The 23,200-nt window shown below is 50.2% G+C and overlaps 1 protein-coding gene across 6 annotated transcripts in view; it reads right to left on the reverse strand.

The window, feature by feature from the left end:
• Nucleotides 1-3,175: 3,175 nt before the first annotated feature.
• add2 (adducin 2 (beta)) overlaps nt 3,176-23,200 on the reverse strand; it is a 156,442-nt gene continuing 136,417 nt past the window's right edge. For all 6 annotated transcript variants that reach the window (XM_078239251.1, XM_078239250.1, XM_078239249.1 and 3 more), the window contains one exon: nt 3,176-9,491. In XM_078239251.1, coding sequence (XP_078095377.1) covers nt 9,187-9,491 — 305 coding nt within the window. In that variant the 3' untranslated portion in view covers nt 3,176-9,186. The remainder of the gene's footprint in view (nt 9,492-23,200) is intronic.

Raw genomic sequence — 23,200 nt, forward strand, 5'->3', positions numbered from 1 at the left:
TTAGGGTCTAGTTTTTCGGTGGTGAGGGGTCAGTGTTAGGGGCTAGTGTTAGGGGGTTAGGGGTCAGTGTTAGGGGGTTAGGGGTTAGCGTTAGGGGTCAGTGTTAGGGGTCAGCGTTAGGGGTCAGTGTTAGGGGGTTAGGGGTTAGCGTTAGGGGGTTAGGGGTCAGTGTTAGGGGTCAGCGTTAGGGGTCAGTGTTAGGGGGTTAGGGGTCAGTGTAAGGGGGTTAGGTGTCAGTGTTAGGGGCTAGTGTTAGGGGGTTAGGGGTCAGTGTTAGGGTCTAGTTTTTCGGTGGTGAGGGGTCAGTGTTAGGGGCTAGTGTTAGGGGGTTAGGGGTCAGTGTTATGGGGTTAGGGGTCAGAGTTAGGGGTCAATGTTAGGGGGTTGGGGTCAGTGTTAGGGGGTTAGGGGTCAGAGTTAGGGGTCAATGTTAGGGGGTTAGGGGTCAGTGTTAGGGGTCAGTGTTAGGGGGTTAGGGGTCAGTGTTAGGGGGTTAGGGGTCAGTGTTAGGGGTAAGTGTTAGGGGTCAGTGTTAGGGTGTTAGGGGTCAGTGTTAGGGGTCAGTGTTGGGGTCAGCGTTAGGGGTCAGTGTTAGAGGGTTAGGGGTCAGCGTTAAGGGGTTAGGGGTCAGTGTAAGGGGGTTAGGTGTCCGTGTTAGGGGCTAGTGTTAGGAGGTTAGGGGTCAGTGTTAGGGTCTAGTTTTTCGGTGGTGAGGGGTCAGTGTTAGGGGCTAGTGTTAGGGGGTTAGGGGTCAGTGTTAGGGGCTAGTGTTAGGGGGTTAGGGGTCAGTGTTAGGGTCTAGTTTTTCGGTGGTGAGAGGTCAGTGTTAGGGGCTAGTGTTAGGGGGTTAGGGGTCAGTGTTAGGGTCTAGTTTTTCGGTGGTGAGGGTCAGTGTTAGGGGTTTAGGGGTCAGTGTTAGGGGGTTAGGGGTCAGAGTTAGGGGTCAATGTTAGGGGGTTAGGGGTCAGTGTTAGGGGTCAGTGTTAGGGGGTTAGGGGTCAGTGTTAGGGGGTTAGGGGTCAGTGTTAGGGGGTTAGGGGTCAGAGTTAGGGGTCAATGTTAGGGGGTTAGGGGTCAGTGTTAGGGGTCAGTGTTAGGGGGTGAGGGGTCAGTGTTCAGGGTCAGTGTTAGGGGGTGAGGGGTCAGTGTTAGAGGGTTAGGGGTCAGTGTTAGGGGGTTAGAGGTCAGTGTTAGGGGTCAGTGTTGGGGGTATGGGGTCAGTGTTAGGGGTCAGTGTTAGATGTCAGTGCTAGGTATCGGTGTTAGGGGTCACTGTTAGGGGGTTGGGGGTCAGTGTTAGGGGTTTAGGGGTCAGCATTAGGGGGTTAGGGGTCAGTGTTAGGGGCCAGTGTTAGGGGGTGAGGGCTCAGTGTTAGGGGGTTAGGAGTCAGTGTTAGGGGGTTAAGGGTCAGTGTTACGGGTCAGTGTTAGAGGGTTAAGGGTCAGTGTTACGGGTCAGTGTTAGGGGGTTAGGGGTCAGTGTTACGGGTCAGCGTTAGGGGGTTAGGGCTCAGCATTAGGGGGTTAGGGGGTCAGTGTTACGGGTCAGCGTTAGGGGGTTAGGGGGTCAGTGTTACGGGTCAGTGTTAGGGGGTTAGGGGTCAGCGTTAGAGGTCAGGCGTTAGGGTCGCTTTTTGTGTTTGAACAGAGAGCAGACATGTCCTCTTATCTTCAAATTCTGCCACTTTTCTTTGCTTTGTCCCAAACCCGTTGCCCCCCCTGTGATGCTCTGTCTGAATATTGTTGCTTCTTGTCTCCTTTTCCCTGTTTTTATTATTATTACTCATGCACTCCTGGGATGAAGGTTTTTTGGGTTGGAAAGAGAGAGGTCTTCTCCCCTTTCCTTCGTGTTCTGCCATTTTCTTTCAGCCCATGTCCCCCCTGTGCTGCCTTGCCCTGGGGCTTGGGGTTAGCATTGGGGATCCCCGCGCGGTCATGGGGAATCCCACTCCCCACAGAGCGGACTCCTTGGCACTGCCCCTTGGCACTGCATGAGAGCCTGGACCATCCCCATCTGCCCCCTGGAGGGGGGGGGGGGGGCGGGGGGGGGGGCTATACCTACCCTTGTGGAATGACTTCAATCAGGCCATTGAGGTTGGCCTATTGGAATGATGAACAAAGAGATGGCGGCATGGTAGCACAGTGGTTAGCACGCTGCTTCACAGTGCCAGGGACCAGTGTTCGATTCCCGGCTTGGGTCACTGTCTGTGCAGAGTCTACACGTTCTCCCCGTGGGTTTCCTCCGGGTGCTCCGGTTTCCTCCCACACTCCAAAGATGTGCAGGTTAGGTGGATTGGCCATGCTAAATTGTCCCTAGTGTCCAAAGATGTGTAGGTTAGGTGGATTGGCCATGCTAAATTGTCCCTAGTGTCAGGGGGATTGGCAGGGTAAATATGTGGGGTTACGGGAATAGGGCCTGGGTGGGATTGTTGGCGGTGCAGACTCAATGGGCCGAATGGCCTCCTTCTTCACTGTAGGGATTCTATGATTCTGTAGAATTACAGCATGGGCACAGGCCCTTCGGCCCTCCAAGCCTGCACCGACCATGCTGCCCGTCTGAACTAAAACCCCCTCCCCTTCCAGGGACCATATCCCTCTATTCCCATCCTATCCATGTCCAGTCGCCCCTATGAACTCCCTGATTAAGCAGTCAATTGATAGGACAATCAGGGAGTCTGTTCCTTTTATTTAACCGGGCATGTCAATTTCTCTGACGCTCCTGAAGTTAGACTGCTGACTGACTGTGTGTGCTGCTGTTGGAATTGTAAATAAAGGTATTTCTGCCTCCGAAGACTTATTACACCTCCTCCCAAGGCTACCCTGGCCTGGTCTCTTCACCTGGTTCCCATTGCTCCATTGTTGTGACCCTCGCCCATATCCAGGGTTGAAATTCCGATGTGGCGGCCTTGTGTGGGGAGATGACACAGCCGGGAAATCTCTGTGAGGTCACCTTCATGCACTGACCCCAGATTCCCGACCGTCCTGGGGCAGTATCCGCGTCGCGGCAACGGCGAGCTGGGTAGGCGGAGATGATTGCCTGCGCCAACATTGTCGGTGAGCCTCGGCCTGCTGGAAAGTCCGTTCCAAAGCCAGCGCCGAATCCAGAGGCTTGGAAACTGGGCCTACATCGCTCAGGGCAACCGGGAGCCTGAAGCACTAGGCCTCAACACAGCAATGCATCGACACTTTCTTTTTAATCTTATATATAGACATCAAGTGATATACATTACATTGGATTGCGACTCCAGCCATTAGATTGTCTGACACAAACAGCACAGGTTACATAGCTCGATTCCAAACAAGCACAGAAGAACGAATCAAATCCTGGGACAATATATAGCCGCAACCTCTCTCGTTAAGTGCTATTCTTACAGATATCTGGGGTCGATGGTACATTATACAATGAAGGAAGTGTACAGCGATGACGATTACCAAAGTTGGGGTCTTTTTCTCGATATTTGGTTCACATTCCGTGTGTGTGTGCGCGTGAGTGTGCGTGAGTGAGACAGAGAGACATCAGTTGAAGTGTAGAGAGGGCAACTCCGGGGCTGATCGGCACTGTCTCTGTCAGGACGACAGGTGGGAATCATTACGGACGAGGGAGGTGAGGAGGCAGGATATCTCAAGTCGGTTTTTAAAAGGCTTGGGGATGCCTGACGGGGCAGGTGGTGGGGGTGGGAGGAGGGGAGGCGAAGACAGGACGCCTATCTCTCCCTCCTTTCCGATGACCTCGCAATCCGTGAACGCAGAGGCGGAGGGATGGGACACGCTTGCCAGGACGACCGCGCACTCCGGAAACTCTTCCCGCCGTTTGGGCTCTTGGGGACCGTGTAGGTGCAGGGCAGGGGAGCCATTTTCCTGTGTGGCCATCACCCTGAGGCAGCAACCTGCCTTCGAGGCTGCTTCCGCTGCCCCCCCCCCCCCTCCCCCCCACCCCCCCACCCTCAGTCACCCTCACTGGCAATCTACTACGTGATGGTCTCCCACCGGAAATTCTCAAGTGAGGGGCGGGGGTGGGGGGGGGGCAATAAGGGGGGAGTAGGTTGAGGAGTAGGGGGAAACAGGAGCATACAAGATATTACACGGCCACCGGACATTCCGAAAAGCACTTCAGGGCCATCGACGTGCTTTCAGAAGCGCGGCCACTCTTGCGATGTGGGCAGCCATTTTGTGCACAGCAAGATCCCAGGGTGAAATAATCCGTCCGGGCGTGGCTCGAGGAGGAAATATTGGCCAGGCCCACATAGGATAAATCCCCCACACTCTTCCTTGAAAGACTCTCCCGCGTCTGCGTGGGCTTCCTCCGAGTGCACTGGTTTCCTCCCACAGTCTAAAGATGTGTGGTCTACATGGACTGGCTATGCTAAATTGCCCCTTAGTGCCCAAAGATGTGCAGGTTAGGTGGATTGGCCATGCTAAATTGCCCCTTAGTGCCCAAAGATGTGCAGGTTAGGTGGATTGGCCATGCTAAATTGCCTCTTAGTGTAAGGGGGGTTAGCAGGGTAAATACGTGGGGGTGTGGGGATAGGGGCTGGGTGGGATTGTTGTCAGTGCAGGCTTGATGGGCCAAATGGCCTCCTTCTGCACCATGGGATTCTATCTATTCTAGGAACCCACCCCCACCTTTCCTGACCGGCGTTTGTACCATTGACCCAGAGAGGAACGCCTGTTCCCCAAGTGGTTCCACACAATGCTCTGTGAAGGAAGTAGACATTTATGCTTCGAGGGCCAATATTTCAGAGCCAACTATTGATGGCTGATGGAAAGATCTTGCTGTAAGTGTTGCCCTCACTTCCTGTCACGTCCCGAGCTTTGCCGAGTCACTCTCTGGTCTTCCCTCGCCTGCATGGGGAGAGTGTTGCACCGGTTGCATGGCGCCTGGCACAGAGCTGGCCAGTGTTCAACAGCAGCACGCTGGGTTTAAAGTCCAGTCATACTGTACCCTGATGGTCAAATGTTCAGGAGACCATAAGATATAGGAGCAGAATTAGGCCATTCGGCCCACCGACTCTCCCCACCATGGCTGATACGTTTCTCAACCCATTCTCCTGCCTTTTCCCCGTAACCATTGACCCCCTTACCAATCAAGAACCTACCTCTCTCTGTCTTAAATACACTCAATGACCCGGCCTCCTCTGTGGCAATGAATTCCACAGATTCACCAAACCCTGAAGAAATTCCTCCTCATCTCGGTTCCAAAGGGTCATCCCTTTACTCTGAGGCCGTGCCCCTCGGATCCTAGTCTCTACTACCAATGGAAACATCCTCAAGATGCTCTGTATATCTCTTCTCATGGAGACACCGTGCCTGATACAGGCAAAACACAGATGTCTCAAGGGTACATATAAGGAGGGGGACAATTAGACTGGGTAACCATTGGGAGGATATTTCCACTCAGGGGAGAGTGTGGGACCAGAGGGCATAGTCTCAGAATAAGGGGAGTTCATTGAAGACAGATTTGAGGAAGATTTGTGTCAAATCTTTGGAATTCTTGACCCCGGGAAGCTTTTTTTCTCATTCATTATCTGTGGAATTCCCTGTCCAGTGAAGCAGTTGAGGCTACCACGTTGAATGTTTTTAAGGCAAGGATAGATAGATTTTTGAACAGTAAAGGAATTAAGGGTTATGGTGAGCGGACAGGTAAGTGGAGCTGAGTCCACGAAAAGATCAGCCAGGATCTTATTGAATGGCGGAGCAGGCTCGAGGGGCCAGATGGCCTACTCCTGCTCCTAGTTCTAAAGTTCTTTTCGTGGGACATGGGCATCGCTGGCTGGGCCAGCATTTATTGCCCATCCCTAATTGCCCTTGTTCAGAGGACATTTAGGAGTGAACCACATTGCTGTGGCTCTGGAGTCACATGTAGGCCAGACCGGGTAAGGACAGCAGATTTCCTTCCCTAAAGGGAACCAGATGGGTTTTTCCGACAATCGACAATGGTTTCATGGTCATCAGTAGATTCGCAATTCCAGATATTTTTTACTGAATTCAAATTCCACCATCTGCCGTGGCGGGATTCGAACCCAGGTCCCCAGAACATTAGCTGGGTTTCTGGATTAATAGTCCAGCGATAATACCACGAGGTCATCACCTCCTCAAAGCTGTGCAGGCCGCGTTCTTGAACATTTTCAAGGCTGGAATCGATGGGTTTTAACTGCAGCTCTAACCCGGGAAGCACGGTGGCACAGTGGTTAGCACTGCTGCCTCACAGCGCCAGGGACCCGGGTTCCATTCCCGGCTTGGGTCACTGTCTGTGCAGAGTCTTCACATTCTCCCCATGTCTGCATGGGTTTCCTCCGGGTGCTCCGGTTTCCTCCCATAGTCCAAAGATAAATTCTCCCTCAGTGTACCCAAACAGGGGATTTTCACAGTAACTTCATTGCAGTGTAAGACCACTTGTGGCACTAATAAAAAAAAATCCCTTAACCCCAAGTATTTACTTCGCTAATCCCCCTAACTGGCACATATTGGGACACTAAGGGACAATTTAGCATGGCCAATCCACCTAACCTGCACATCTTTGGACACTAAGGGACAATTTAGCATGGCCAATCCACCTAACCTACACATCTTTGGACACTAAGGGACAATTTAGCATTGCCAATCCACCTAACCTGCACATCTTTGGACACTAAGGGGCAATTTAACATGGCCAATCCACCTAACCCACACATCTTTGGACACTAAGGGACAATTTAGCATGGCCAATCCACCTAACCTGCACATCTTTGGACACTAAAGGGCAATTTAGCATGGCCAATCCACCTAACCTACACATCTTTAAACACTAATAGGCAATTTAGCATGGCCAATCCACCTAACCTGCACATCTTTGGACTGTGCAGAGTTTCAAACCAGAGGTTTGCTTTACGTTGGAAGAGAGAGAGGGAGGGATAAACACACAGAGTGAGAGAGTGTGAGAGAGAGAGAGAGAGAGCGAAAGGGAGGGAGAGGGAGGGATAAACACACAGAGTGAGAGAGTGTGAGAGGGAGAGAGAGAGAGGGACAGAGGGAGAGAAAGAAGAGAGAGAGAGAGCGAGAGAGAGGGACAGAGGGAGAGAAAGTAGAGAGAGAGAGCGAGAGAGAGGGACAGAGGGAGAGAAAGGAGAGAGAGTGAGAGAGAGGGAGAGAAAGAAGAGAGAGAGAGAGCGAGAGAGAAGGACAGAGGGAGAGAAAGAAGAGGGAGAGAGCGAGAGAGAATGAGAGAGAGGGAGAGAAAGAGGAGAGAGAGAGTGAGAGAGAGGGACAGAGGGAGAGAAAGAGGAGAGAGAGAGAGTGAGAGCGGGTGAGGAAATGTGTAAGATTGTGAGATCCATAATGCCTCTGGACATAACAACGAACAAACTGTGACTGGGGCTCCGAATTGAACAAATTCCTTGAAATAAATTGTGGCACATGGCTCGAATTTACTGGGAATATCATTCTGGCGAGTGACAATTAAAAGAGACATGGAAACCCTCACCTGAATGGATATCTAAACACTCCACTTCTTACTCAGAGATGATGGGCCAATTTGGCAGGCTCAGAGTTTACACATCGGCCTACTTCAGCGATCTGGTTTCACCCTGCTGCTAACAATCTGCCTTCCCAGCGATCTCTTCCATATGTTTCACTTCCCTCTGGTACAGTCACTCATTCTCCCCTCTGTTTAGCTCGACTATTGTGTTCCTCCCGCCTGGTCTGGTCTTAACATCCAACGTATCATTGGGATATACCATCCATCTCCCCCCATGCTTGACAAGCAAGCCCGCCCTCCTGCTGCCCCTGCCCAAGAGTGAACCCTTCTGTCCATCACTGCCTCTCCTTAAAGCTCATCTACCCCTCGCTTAAGGCCTCAATCCAGCCCCCCCACTTTATTTACACACCAATGGTACAACACACCAAACAGCATTGTGCATCCATGAATAATCAAAACCAGGGAGAGAGAGAAAGAGAGGAGAGGGGGGGGGGGGGGGGGGGCAGCGAGAGAGAACGATGGACAGAGAGAGGGACAAAGCGAGAGGGAGAGAGAGAGAAGGAAAGCAGGAGAGAAAAATGGACAGAGGGGGAGAAAGTGAGGGGGAGAGAGAAAGAGAGAGACCAAAAGCGACAGAAAAAATAGACAGAGAGGGATAAAGAAAGAGAGAAATGGACAGAGGGAGGGACAAAGAGAGGGACAGAGAAATAGAGAGAGAAGAGAAAGAGAGACAGAGAAAGAGAGGGAGAGAGACAGAGAAAGAGAGGGAGAGAGAAAGAGAGAGGGAGAGAGAGAGAGAGAAGAGAGAGAGAGGGAACGCAAAACAGAAAGATGGACAGAGAGAGGGAGAGAGAGAGAGAAGGGAAAAAGAGAGAGAGGGAGAGAGAAAGGAGAGAGAGGGAGAAAGAGAGAGAGAGGGAAAGCGAGAGAGAGATGGATAAAGGGAGAAAGAGAGAGAGAAACATGGACGCAGAGAGAGGGAGAAAGAGAAAGAAGAGAAAGAAAGAATGAGAGGAGAGATAGAGAGGGAGAGAGGGGGAAAGAAAGGGAGGGAGGGAAAGTGAGGGACAAAGATGGACAGAGAGAGGGAAAGAAAAATAGAGGGAGAGAAGGGGAAAGAGAGGGAGAGAAGAAAAGAAAGATAGAGAGATAGAGATAGGCAGAGGGAGGGTGGTGTGGAGGGAGGGAGAGATAGAGGGAGGGAGAGATAGAGGGGGGAGAGATGGAGGGAGGGAGAGATAGAAGGAGGGAGAGATAGAAGGAGGCAGGGGGAGAGAGAGGGCACATGTGCTGACACCTCCAGTTGGATGTGAGGTCACTCTTGGAGCTGAGGTTAGCCTTGGGCTTGCTTGGGCAGGCTCGGCGGGGCTGCCTGGTGGCAGGCAGGGCTGTTTGCGAGGGAAACCGTCAGTCCGGCGTCAACCTAAAGGAGGGAGCGGAGGAAACTCAGACACCACCCCCCTCCACCCCACCCCGCCCCACTCCACCCCCTCAGCCCCTGGCCGCTCAGACTGTCCCTGCGCACATTGTAACTCTGAACCGTGTAACAGTTGGAGAGATTGGCGTCTTTAGCTGACAACGGTGCTTTATAATCCAAAACAAAACTCCTTGCTTGTGTCGGGTGCTCCTTAAAACAGGTGATTTTCCTCATTCACATTTATTACCTCCTCTCCCCCCGCCTCTCCCCCCACCCCCACCCGTCTGCCCGACTGCCCCCCCCCCCCCCCAACATTTCACGACTCTAATTTCTCCTTCTTTTTGCTCTTCTTCAGGAAAGACGGGGTGCGAAACTTCTTCTTCTTTTTGGACGGCGACTTGGAGGGCGAGCCCTCCGGCGAGAGGGGGCCGCCGGTCCCCGGTTCCGTTTTGTCCTTGGCGGGTTTGGCCGGCGCCTCGGTGCCGTTCTCCGCGTTGGCCGTCAGCTCGCTGAGCCCCTTGCTGAGCTGCTCCTCCGCTGTCTGCTCCTCCTGCCTGCCGTTAGCCACCACCCCGGGGGCTGGCGTCTCCTGGTCGCCCTGTCCCTCCGCGTCGTCCGTCCCTTTGGGGAGAGGGGAGGGGGGGGGAATGAGGGGGAAGAAACGCACAGGGACAGGTTGGTGAGCGTTGCGAGGGCCCGCACTCAAAACACTGCAGATAAAACTTGACTGGATGCTTAACCGCGATTACAGCAGAACCGACTGCGGGGGAAAGGGGTTGGGGGATGAAGCGAGGACAATTCCCAAGTAGCGCCTAAGAGAATTTGACTCCTATCCCAGTGCGAAGCTACGTGATTGGTCATTGTTTGAAGCAATGACTAATGAATCCCAGCCTTTCAAACTCATCCCACTCTCTATCCAATCTGAGAACATCTGCAGGTGGAGAAGGTAGTCAAGAAGGCATACGGCATGCTTGCCTTCATCGGCCGGGGCACTGAGTTTAAAAATTGGCAAGTCATGCTGCAGCTTTATAGAACCTGAGTTAGGCCGCACTTGGAATATAGTGTTCAATTTTGGTCGCCACACTACCAGGAGGATGTGGAGGCTTTAGAGAGGGTTACAGAAAAGATTTACCAGGATGTTGCCTGGTATGGGGGGCATTAGCTATGAGGAGAGGTTGGAGAAACTTGGTTTGTTCTCACTGGAACAACGGAGGTTGAGGGGCGACCTGATAGAAGTCTACAAGATTATGAGGGGCATGGACAGAGTGGATAGTCAGAAGCTTTTTCCCAGGGTGGAAGAGTCAATTACTAGGGGGCACAGGTTTAAGATGCGAGGGGCAAGGTTTAAAGGAGATGTACGAGGCAGATGTTTTACACAGAGTAGTGGGTGCTGGAACTCGTTGCCGGGGGAGGGAGTGGAAGCGGATACGGTAGTGACTTTTAAGGGGCGTCTTGACAAGTACATGAATAGAATGGGAATAGAGGGATATGGTCCCCGGAAGGGTAGGGGGTTTTAGTTCAGTCGGGCAGCATGGTCAGTGCAGGCTTGGAGGGCCGAAGGACCTGTTCCTGTGCTGTAATTTTCTTTGTTCTTTTGTTATAGGGTGTAAACCTTTGTGGGTCTTAGGCAGCCCATTCATAGGTGGACGCAGCAAGCCGTGAGGATGGACGCTGTCAATATATATCAGGTGGTAGCTCAAAGCTCTTAAACAATTCCAGCAATAGTTTTTTTAGCTCGCTTTTGAGCATGGCTGTCACTATCAGGATGAGTGGCAGGTCCAATGGATACAAATATGGACCTGTCATTAAGAATGGCATGCATTCTGTTGATATAGTCATGCATGTTAATGAGTATTATCGTCCCTTTGTCAGGTTTACTGATGTGAATGTTTGGGTTGGTCTTAAATTGTAGCTCCCCCTGACATTGGTATTCTTGTCCTAATGAGTGCAAGACGGAAACTTCGGCGAGGTGTCTTTTATCAGCAATATTCTATGATCCGCATGTTAACTTCATATATCTGCCTTGACTTTGCAGCCCATACAAAAATCTAGCAATCCCAGTTTTGAAATTTTAAATTGATCTAACAACATTTTCCTATGGTCCTTAGTGTGAAGAAGTGATTCTGATTTCACCCTGAAAGGCCTAGATGTTGAGAGGTATTGATAGAGTGGATTCTCAGAGGCTTTTACCCAGGGCTGAAATGGCTGCCACAAGAGGTCACAGGTTTAGGGTGCTGGGGAGTAGGTACAGAGGAGATGTTAGGGGTACGTTTTTCACTCAGAGGGTGGTGGGTGCGTGGAATCGGCTGCCGGTAGTGGTGGTGGAGGCGGATTCGATAGGGTCCTTTAAGAGACTTTTGGATAAGTTCATGAAAGTTAGTAAGATAGGGGGTTATAGGTAAGCCTAGTAGGTAGGGACATGTTCGGCGCAACTTGTGGGCTGAAGGGCCTGTTTGTGCTGTAGCTTTTCTATGTCTATGTTCTATCTCTGGGACACAGTTTTCCAATTGATTCTTTTACTGCACATTCGCTCACACTCACACCGTGCTTTCCTTTTCCCTTTCAGGGAATAGAGGGAAATGGAAGGAGCATTCCTGAGCTGATGATCAGCCCGCTGACCCTGCCCCAAACTGTGGATAACCAGGGCGGCACGGTGGTACAGTGGTTAGCACTGCTGCCTCACAGCGCCAGGGACCCAGGTTCGATTCCCAGCTTGGGTCACTGTCTGTGTAGAGTCTGCACATTCTCCTCGTGTCTGCGTGGGTTTCCTCCGGGTGCTCCAGTTTCCCCCCACAATCCAAAGATGTGCGGGTTAGATGGATTGGCCATGCTAAATTGCCCCTTAGTGTCCAAAGATGTGCAGGTTAGGGGGATTGGCCATGCTAAATTGCTCTTTGATGTCCAAAGATGTGCAGGTTAGGTGGATTGGCCATGCTAAATTGCCCCTTAGTGTCCAAAGATGTGCAGGTTAGGTGGATTGGCCATGCTAAATTGCCCCTTAGTGTCCAAAGATGTGCAGGTTAGGGGGATTGGCCATGCTAAATTGCTCTTTGATGTCCAAAGATGTGCAGGTTAGGTGGATTGGCCATGCTAAATTGCCCCTTAGTGTCCAAAGATGTGCAGGTTAGGTGGATTGGCCATGCTAAATTGCCCCTTAGTGTCCAAAGATGTGCAGGTTAGGGGGATTGGCCATGCTAAATTGCTCTTTGATGTCCAAAGATGTGCAGGTTAGGTGGATTGGCCATGCTAAATTGCTCTTTGATGTCCAAAGATGTGCAGGTTAGGTGGATTGGCCATGCTAAGCCGACCCTAGTTTTGGGGGAATTAGCAGGGTAAATATGTGGGGTTACAGGAATAGGGTGGGTGTAGGCTCGATGGGCTGAATGGCCTCCTTCTGCACTGTAGGGATTCTATGATTCTATGAAGACCTGAAATTCCCGTCCGAAATCAATGGACCCCACCCCCTGCCCGCTATGATTCCTGTGGCAGGCGGGACAAGAAAATCCCACTCTCAGAGTGGGCTCAAAGCCTTCATTCGATGCGGGTTAGCGCCCCCCACCTCCCAGTGAGGGTTGAGGGTACAGCAGTCGCCAGAAGTCGGGGTGGGTGGTGGATCAGGATAAAGGGGTCTGTAAGGGAGTGTTGGCAAAGACATCCATCTGAGGCAGAGCATGGCCCAGCATCGTAGACACGGGGGGGGGGGGGGGTGGGGGGTGGGGGGAGTTGGGGCAAGCAGGAAGGCTCGGGGGGAGGAGGGCCCCGGGGCAGCTGAGCGATGCGGAGGAAGGGGAGAGAGGTTCGACGGGACCGCTGAGGGAACAGAACGTATCAGGGAATGGGTATCCAAGCTGGATGAGGTTCGAACTCGCAACCTCCAGGGGATAAACTGACTGCTTTCTCAAAGCCAACTGTAGAGAATGGATTGAAGCCAATCTTCAGGCCAATGTGTGACATTCCCGTCTATTGCCACCCCCCCTGCAATTGATTCAAAATTAATTCCTTTGTCTGTACGGCTATCGAATCCTCCACATCCTTCAATACGTATTTGTACTAGTGAAAGTGAGGGGATAAGGATAAGCAGTGTCTGAGGCAGTGTCAGAGAGAGGTTCAGCCCTATCGTTCTAGGCCCTGTCCCTGATTAGAGGAATCATGTGATCTTCCCTCCCCCGCCTCCCCCTCCCCTGCCTCCCTTCACTCTGCTAAAACACCCACCATCAAAAGTGAAGGGAGGTTATGACGGGGCTGTACAAAATGTTGGTTCGGCCACAAGGTGTTACGTCTTGGGAAGACAAACCAGGGCAGGGCTTGCACAGTTAATGACAGGCCCTGGGGAGTGTTGTCAGACAGAGAGACCGAGGGACGCAGGTACATCGTTCCTTGAAAGTGACGTCACAGATAGACAGGGTGGAGAAGAAGGCGTTTGGCACACTTGGCTTCACCGGTCAGAGCATTGGGTCCAGGAGTTGGGACGTTATGTTACAGCTGGACAAGATATCGATAAGGCTACAGTTGGGTATTGTGTACAATTCCAGTCACCCCGCTATAGGAAGGATGTTATTGAACTGGAAAGGGTGCAAAAAAAGATATACAAAGGTGTTTACAAGGGCGGCAAGGTGGTTAGCACTACTGCCTCATAGCGCCAGGGACCCGGATTCGATTCCTCGGGTCACTGTCTGTGCAGAGTTTGCACATTCTCCCCTGTGTCTGCATGGGTTTCCTCCGGGTGCTCCGGTTTCCTCCCACATCCCAAGGACGTGCAGGTTAGGTGGATTGGCCATACTAAATTGCCCCCTAGTATCCAAAGATGTGCAGGTTAGGTGGATTGGCCATGCTAAATTGACATTTAGTGTCCCAAGATGTGCAGGTTAGGTGGATTGGCCATGCTAAATTGCCCCTTCCTGCCAGGGTAGATGAGCAGAGTAAATACATGGGTTGTGGGAGAGGGCAGGGTTGTTGTGGGTGCAGGCTCGATGGGCCGAATGGCTTCTTTCTGCACTTTAGAGATCCTATGATTCTATGATGTTACCGGGACTGGAAGGTTTGAATGATAAGGAGAGGCTGGAGAGGCTGGGACTTTTTCCCTGGAGCGTAGGAGGATGAGGGGTGACCGTATAGAGGTTTATAAAATCATGAGGGGCAGAGATAAGGTGAATAGCCGAGGTCTTTTCCCCAGGGTAGGGGAGTCCAAAACTAGAGGGCACAGGTTAAAGGTGAGAGGGGAAAGGGGACCTGAGGGGCAACTATTTCACCCAGAGGGTGGCGGGAACGAGCTGTCAGGGGAGGTGGTAGAGGCGGGTACAATGACAACATTTAAAAGCCTTTGGTTAGGTACATGAATGGGAAATGAATGGGAAATGTTTAGAGGGATAGGGGCCAAATGCAGGCAATTGGGGCTCGTACAGTTGAGGAAACCTGGTCGGCATGGACGAGTTGGGCCGAAGGGCCTGTTTCCATGCTGTGCATCTCTGTGACTCTATGAAGCCACAGCTGGAGCACTGTGTACAGTTCTGGTCACCACACTACAGGAAGGATGTGTTCGCACTGGAGGGGGTGCAGAGGAGATTCACCAGGATGCTGCCTGGGCCGGAGCGTTCCAGCTCTGAAGAGAGGCTGGTTAGGCTGGGGTTGTTTTCCTTAGAGCAGAGAAGGCTGAGTGGGGGCCTGATTGAGGTGTACAGAATGATGAGGGACATCGATAGGGTGGATAGGAAGAAACTTTTCCCCTTAGTAGAGGGGGCAGTAACCAGGGGGCAGAGATTTAAGGGAAGGGGCAGGAGATTGAGAGGGGATTTGAGGAAAAGCTTTTTCGCCCAGAGGGTGGTGGGTCTCGCTGCCTGACAGGGGGGTAGAGGTGGGAACCCTCACAGCACAAGACCACGGACCAAGTGCTGGGAAGTGGGATTAGAATAGATAGGTGCTTGATTGCCAGCACAGACACAATGGGCCGAAGGGCCTCTCTCTGTGCTGTAAAACTCAGGGACTCCATGAGGCAGCAGGAAAGGAAACAGATTAGCTCAAATTTGGGCACAGAGAGGATTGTGGGGTGTGAGGGTGAATGGGGAACTGGAATGTCTCGTCAGACACCTCGCAAAACCGTATCTTAACACTGAATGCTACCCAAACCTTGACAAAATTTATACGGACAAACAGTGCGTATTCCTGAGGGTGAGTCTGTAAACTGATGATGCAGAAACTGGGCGGAATCGCGAGTGGTGAGGAGGAAGCAAGAAGGTTTCAAGATGAGTTAGACAAGTTGAGTGAGTGGGCAAACACAAGGCGGATGCAGTACAATGCGTGAAGTTATCCACTTGGGTGGGAAATACAGAAAGGAAGAGTATTATCTAAATGGTGATATATTGGGAAGTGTGGATGTACAGAGGGATCTGGGTGTCCTTGTACACCAGTCAATGAAAGTAGAGAGGCGGGCGGCACGGTGGCACAGGGGTTAGCACTGCTGCCTCACAGCGCCAGGGACCTGGGTTCAATTCCCGGCTCGGGTCACTGTCTGTGTGGAGTCTGCACATTCTCCCCGTGTCTGCGTGGGTTTCCTCCGGGTGCTCCGGGTGCTCCGGTTTCCTCCCACAGTCCGAAAGACGTGCTGGTTAGGTGCTAAATTCTCCCTCAGTGTAACCCAAACAGGCGCCGGAGTGTGGCGACTAGGAGATTTTCACAGTGACTTCATTGCAGTGTTAATGTAAGCCGACTTGTGACACTGACAAATAAACTTTAAAACAAGACACTAGTTAGACCACACCTGGAATACCGTGAACAGTTTTGGTTCCCTTATCTAAGGAAAGATATCCCGGCGTTGGAGGCAGTCCAGGGAAGGTTCACCAGGTTGATCCCGGGTGGGGAGGGGTTTTCTTATGAGGAGAGGGTGAGTAGGTTGGGCCTGTACTCATTGGAGTTTAGAAGAATGAGAGGTGATCTTATTGAGACATATCGGATTCCCAGGGGGGGCTTGACAGGGTCGATGCTGAGAGGTTGTTTCCCCTTGTGGGAGAGTCTAGGAGCAGAGGGGCAGAATCTCAGAGTGAGGGGGTTGCCCGCTGAAGACAGAAGTGAGGAGGAATTTCTTCTCTCAGAGGGGAGTGAGTGTGTGGAACTCTTTCCTGCAGAGGGCTGTAGAGGCTGGGTCAGTAAGTTCAAGGCGGAGATAGACAGATTTTTAATCAGTAAGGGAATCGAGGGGATAAGGCGGGAGAGTGGAGTTGAGGATTATCACCTCAGATCAGTCATTGGAATGGCGGAGCAGACGCGATGGGCCGAATGGCCTACTTCTGGTCTTATGGCTTGAGCATGGCAAGTAAGTTTAAGTCTTAAGTTTAACTTTATTTATCAGTGCCACAAATAGGCTTACATTAACACTGCAATGAAGTTACTGTGAAAATCCCCCAGTCGCCACACTCCGGTTTGGGTTACACTGAGGGAGAATTTAGCACCTAACCAGCACATCTTTCGGACTGTGGGAGGAAACCGGAGCACCCGGAGGAAACCTGCACAGACACAGGGGAGAATGTGCAGACTCCACACAGACAGTGACCCGAGCCGGGAATCGAACCCGGGTCCCTGGCGCTGTGAGGCAGCAGCGCTAACCACTTGTGCCACCGTGCCGCCCACAAGTACTGAGCATCAGTGTAGCAGCGAGAGCATGCTTTGGCAAGTTGCCGTGTCCGACCCAGGGGGAATGTTGCCTGAGTCGACGTCAAGTGAGTATCAATGGATGCAGTCGGAACAGCTGCAGTATATGAGGAGTTTGTATCTCGACGGCGCTGGGTGCAGATGGCAAGAGACACACAGCTGCTGGACTATTCCTCCAACTAACATTCACTGTTAAAACTGGCGAGGGGTTACGCGGGCAAAGGGGGAGGGATGGCATGGCGTTGGTGGGCGGGGGAGGGATAGGGACGTTAGGGATTAGCTGGGGGGGGGGGGTGGTGGAGGCGGGGGGGGGGGAGTGGGTGGGTGGGTGGTTTGAACAATATACTTACTACAAAGACAAGTATTCAGTGTCATGAGGAGTTCCTGAGAGTGTCAAGCAAATAAAAAGGGAATAGAGAGGGAGAGAGAGAGAAGACACAGATCGAACAAGATGGACTACTTTGACATGCATCACAGTGTTACTGTATTCAACCGTAAATGAAGAAGCATCTGTTTCCCACCCAGGGAAAGGGGTTTGCGGGACTGGACTGAGACCGGAGGCTGGATTCGAACTCCCTCGGGGAGGGCGAGAGGGAATAATCTCGCAAAGCGACTCAGTCTCAGTATCCATCAATAGTAATCGTCCAAATACCCGCTGTGGGACGTGGAGGGTGGAAAAGGTTTAATTCTCGGTCAGGGCACGGAAAAATAAGCTCGTGAAAATGTGCCAGTTTTCCAATACTGTGACTGTGACTGATACAGACAGACTGAACGGGATTCAGACGCAATGTCCCTGGGGAGGGGACAACGGATGCTTCTGTCTCACTGAAATACAGTATGGAATCGACACAAAATAGTGCATGTGAGATTACACCAGGAAATACGCACTGAGAAACACAGACAATACAGAGAAACACAGACCACACTGAGAAACACAGACAATACAGAGAAACACAGACCACGCTGAGAAACACAGACAATACTGAGAAACACAGACCACACTGAGAAACACAGACCACACTGAGAAACACAGACCACGCTGAGAAACACAGACAATACAGAGAAACACAGACAATACAGAGAAACACAGACAATACAGAGAAACACAGACAATACAGAGAAACACAGACCACGCTGAGAAACACAGACCACGCTGAGAAACACAGACAATACTGAGAAACACAGACCACACTGAGAAACACAGACAATACTGAGAAACACAGACCACACTGAGAAACACAGACAACACTGAGCAACACAGACAATACTGAGAAACACAGACAACACTGAGAAACACAGACAATACTGAGAAACACAGATCATACTGAGAAACACAGACAATACTGAGAAACACAGATCACACTGAGAAACACAGACAATACAGAGAAACACAGACCACACTGAGAAACACAGACCACGCTGAGAAACACAGACAATACTGAGAAACACAGACCACACTGAGAAACACAGACAATACTGAGAAACACAGACCACACTGAGAAACACAGACAATACTGAGAAACACAGACCACACTGAGAAACACAGACAATACTGAGAAACACAGACGATACTGAGAAACACAGACCACACTGAGAAACACAGACAATACTGAGAAATACAGATCACACTGAGAAACACAGATCACGCTGAGAAACACGGACAGTACTGAGAAACACAGACCACACTGAGAAACACAGATCACACTGAGAAACACAGACAATACTGAGAAACACATATCACACTGAGAAACACAGGTCACACTGAGAAACACAGATCACACTGAGAAACACAGACCACACTCAGAAACACAGACAATACTGAGAAACACAGATCACACTGAGAAACACAGACAATACTGAGAAACACAGACAATACTGAGAAACACAGATCACACTGAGGATCACAGACAATACTGAGAAACACAGATGATACTGAGAAACACAGACCACACTGAGAAACACAGACAATACCGAGAAAAACAGATCACACTGAGAAACACAGACAATACTGAGAAACACAGACCACACTGAGAAACACAGACCACACTGAGAAACACAGACCACACTGAGAAACACAGACCACACTGAGAAACACAGACAATACTGAGAAACACAGACCACACTGAGAAACACAGGCAATACTGAGAAACACAGATGATACTGAGAAACACAGACCACACTGAGAAACACAGACAATACTGAGAAATACAGATCACACTGAGAAACACAGACAATACTGAGAAACACAGACCACACTGAGAAACACAGACCACACTGAGAAACACAGACAATACTGAGAAACACAGACCACACTGAGAAACACAGACCACACTGAGAAACACGGGCAATACTGAGAAACACAGATGATACTGAGAAACACAGACCACACTGAGAAACACAGACAATACTGAGAAATACAGATCACGCTGAGAAACACAGACAGTACTGAGAAACGCGGACCACACTCAGAAACACAGATCACACTGAGAAACACAGACAATACTGAGAAACACAGATCACACTGAGAAACATAGATCACACTCAGAAACACAGATCACACTCAGAAACACAGATTACACTCAGAAACACAGACCACACTCAGAAACACAGACCACACTCAGAAACACAGACCACACTGAGATACACAGACAATACTGAGAAACACAGATCACACTGAGAAACACAGACCACACTGAGAAACACAGACCACACTGAGAAACACAGACCACACCGAGAAACACAGACCACACTGAGAAACACAGATCACACTGAGAAACACAGACAATACTGAGAAACACAGACCACACTGAGAAACACAGACAATACTGCGAAACACAGATGATACTGAGAAACACAGACCATACTGAGAAACACAGACAATACTGAGAAATACAGATCACACTGAGAAACACAGATCACGCTGAGAAACACAGACAGTACTGAGAAACACAGACCACACTGAGAAACACAGATCACACTGAGAAACACAGACAATACTGCGAAACACAGACAATACTGAGAAACACAGACCACACTGAGAAACACAGACCACACTGAGAAACACATCACATTGAGAAACACAGACCACACTGAGAAACACAGACAATACTGAGAAACAAAGATGATACTGAGAAACACAGACCACACTGAGAAACACAGAGAATACTGAGAAATACAGATCACACTGAGAAACACAGATCACGCTGAGAAACACAGGCAGTACTGAGAAACACAGACCACACTGAGAAACACAGATCACACTGAGAAACACAGACAATACTGAGATACACAGACAATACTGAGAAACACAGATCACACTGAGAAACACAGACAATACTGAGAAACACAGACTGCACTGAGAAACACAGACAATACTGAGAAACACAGACAATACTGAGAAACACAGACCACACTGAGAAACGCAGATCACACCGAGAAACAAAGACCACACCGAGATACACAGACCACACTGAGAAACACAGACCACACTGAGAAACACAGACCACACTGAGAAACACAGATCACACTGAGAAACACAGATCACACTGTGAAACACAGACAATACTGAGAAACACAGACCACACTGAGAAACACAGACAATACTGCAAAACACAGATGATACTGAGAAACACAGACCACACTGCGAAACACAGACAATACTGAGAAATACAGATCACACTGAGAAACACAGATCACGCTGAGAAACACAGACCACACTGAGAAACACAGACCACACTGAGAAACACAGACAATACTGCGAAACACAGACAATACTGCGAAACACAGACAATACTGAGAAACACAGATCACACTGAGAAACACAGATCACGCTGAGAAACACAGACAGTACTGAGAAACACAGACCACACCGAGAAACACAGACCACACTGAGAAACACAGATCACACTGAGAAACACAGACAATACTGAGAAACACAGATCACGCTGAGAAACACAGACAGTACTGAGAAACACAGATCACACTGAGAAACACAGATCACGCTGAGAAACACAGACAGTACTGAGAAACACAGACCACACTGAGAAACACAGACCACACTGAGAAACACAGACCACACTGAGAAACACAGTCCACACTGAGAAACACAGTCCACACTGAGAAACACAGACAATACTGAGAAACACAGACCACACTGAGAAACACAGACAATACTGAGAAACACAGACCACTCTGAGAAACGCAGATCACACTGAGAAACAAAGACCACACTGAGATACACAGATCACACTGAGAAACACAGACCACACTGAGAAACACAGACCACACTGAGAAACACAGACCACACTGAGAAACACAGACCACACCGAGAAACACAGACAATACTGAGCAACACAGATCACACTGAGAAACACAGACAATACTGATAAACACAGATCACACTGTGAAACACAGATCACATTGGGAAACACACACGCACACAGATAACACTGAGAAACACACACACACACACACAGATAACACTGAGAAACACCCACACACACAGATAACACTGAGAAACACACAAATAACATTGAGAAGCACACTAATAACAGACTGCACCTTTATTGTTCCTGAAAAGTTGAGTTTCAAATAGTTATTAACTAAATATTGAACACCTGTGTGTACGCCAGGAATGGGATACGGGAGGGTTAGCATATACCTGGGTGCATGCAAGAGGGAATAGTATGTACCTGGGTGTCCATAGGAATTAATAGCTTCTTTCTCCATGAATGTAGGAGGGAATAGTATATACCTGGGTATGCACAGGAGGGAAAAGCATATACCTCCGTGTACACAGGAGGGAATAGCACATACTTACGTGTACGCAGGTGGGAATAGCACATACCTACATGTACGTAGAAGGGAGTAGTATATACCTACATGTACGCAGTAGGGAAAAGCATATATCTATGTGTACTCATGAAGGAATAGCATATAACCTATGTGTACGCAGGATGGGATTGCATATACCTACATGTGCGCAGGAGGAATAGTATATATCTACATGTCTGAAGGAGGGAATAGCATGGACTTGCGTGTACGCAGGAGGGAAAAGTATATACCGATGTGAGCACAGATGGGAATAGCACATACCTATGTGTATGCAGGAGGGAATAGCACATATCTACGTATACGTAGGAGGGAATAGCATATACCTATGTATGTGCAAGAGAGAATAGCACATAGCTACGTGTACACAGGAAGGAATAGCACAAACACATGTGAATGAAGAGGGGATAGCACATACCTACGTGTATGCAGGAGGAAATAGCGTATACCTACATGTACGCAGGAGGGAATAACATATATCTACATATACACAGGAGGGACTAGCATATACCTATGTGTACACAGGAGGGAACAGCACATACCTACATGTACACAAGAGGGAATAACATACCTATATGTACGCAGGTAGGAAAAGCATGTACTTACGGGTACACAGGAGCAAATAGCATATACCTACACGTACGCAGGTGCGAATAGCACATACCTAAAGTACGCAGGAGGGATTAGCATGTACCTGAGTGTGAAGTTACCAGAAACAAATTGAATTTACAATCTTTGTACCAGGACTCTCGATTACACTGTCACGAACTGCTGATGCCAGCAGGGATTCAGGGACAGGATCTATTGGGACCAGCGGGGATTCAGGGACAGGATCTACTGGAAACAGCAGGGATTCAGGAACAGGTTCTACTGGGACCAGCAGGGATTCAGGGACAGGATCTACTGGAACCAGCAGGTATTCAGGGACAGGGTCTACTGGAACCAGTGGGGACTCAGGGACAGGATCTACTGGAACCAGAAGGGATTCAGGGACAGGATCTACTGGGACCAGCGGATTCAGGGACAGGATCTACTGGGACCAGCAGGGATTCAGGGACATGATCTACTGGAAACAACGGGGATTCAGGGACAGGATCTACTGGGACCAGCAGGGATTGAGGGACAGGATCTGCTGGGACAAATGGGGATTCAGGGATAGGATCTATTGGGACCAGCGGGGATTCAGGGACAGGATCTACTGGGACCAGCAGGGATTCAGGAACAGGTTCTACTGGGACCAGCAAGGATTCAGGGACAGGGTCTACTGGACCCAGAAGGGATTCAGGGGCAGGATCTACTGGGACCAACAGGGATTCAGGAACAGGTTCTACTGGGACCAGCAGGGATTCAGGGACAGGATCTACTGGAACCAGCAGGGATTCAGGGACAGGGTCTACTTGAACCAGAAGGGATTCAGGGACAGGATCTGCTGGGACCAGCAGGGATTCAGGGACAGGATCTACTGGGACCAGCGGGGATTCAGGGATAGGATCTACTGGAACCAGTGGGGATTCAGGGACAGGATCTACTGGGACCAGCGGATTCAGGGACAGGGTCTACTGGGACCAGCAGGGATTCAGGGACAAGATCTACTGGAACCAGCAGGGATTCAGGGACAGGATCTACTGGGGCCAGCGGGGATTCAGGGACAGGATCTACTGGGACCAGCGGATTCAGGGACAGGATCTACTGGGACCAGCAGGAATTCAGGGACAGGATCTACTGGAACCAGTGGGGATTCAGGGACAGGATCTACTGGGACCAGCGGATTCAGGGACAGGATCTACTGGGACCAGCAGGGATTCAGGGTCATGATCTACTGGCAACAGCGGAGATTCAGGGACGGGATCTAGTGGAAC

Source organism: Mustelus asterias, chromosome 22, assembly GCF_964213995.1.
Source record: "Mustelus asterias chromosome 22, sMusAst1.hap1.1, whole genome shotgun sequence".
Taxonomy (NCBI): domain Eukaryota; kingdom Metazoa; phylum Chordata; class Chondrichthyes; order Carcharhiniformes; family Triakidae; genus Mustelus; species Mustelus asterias.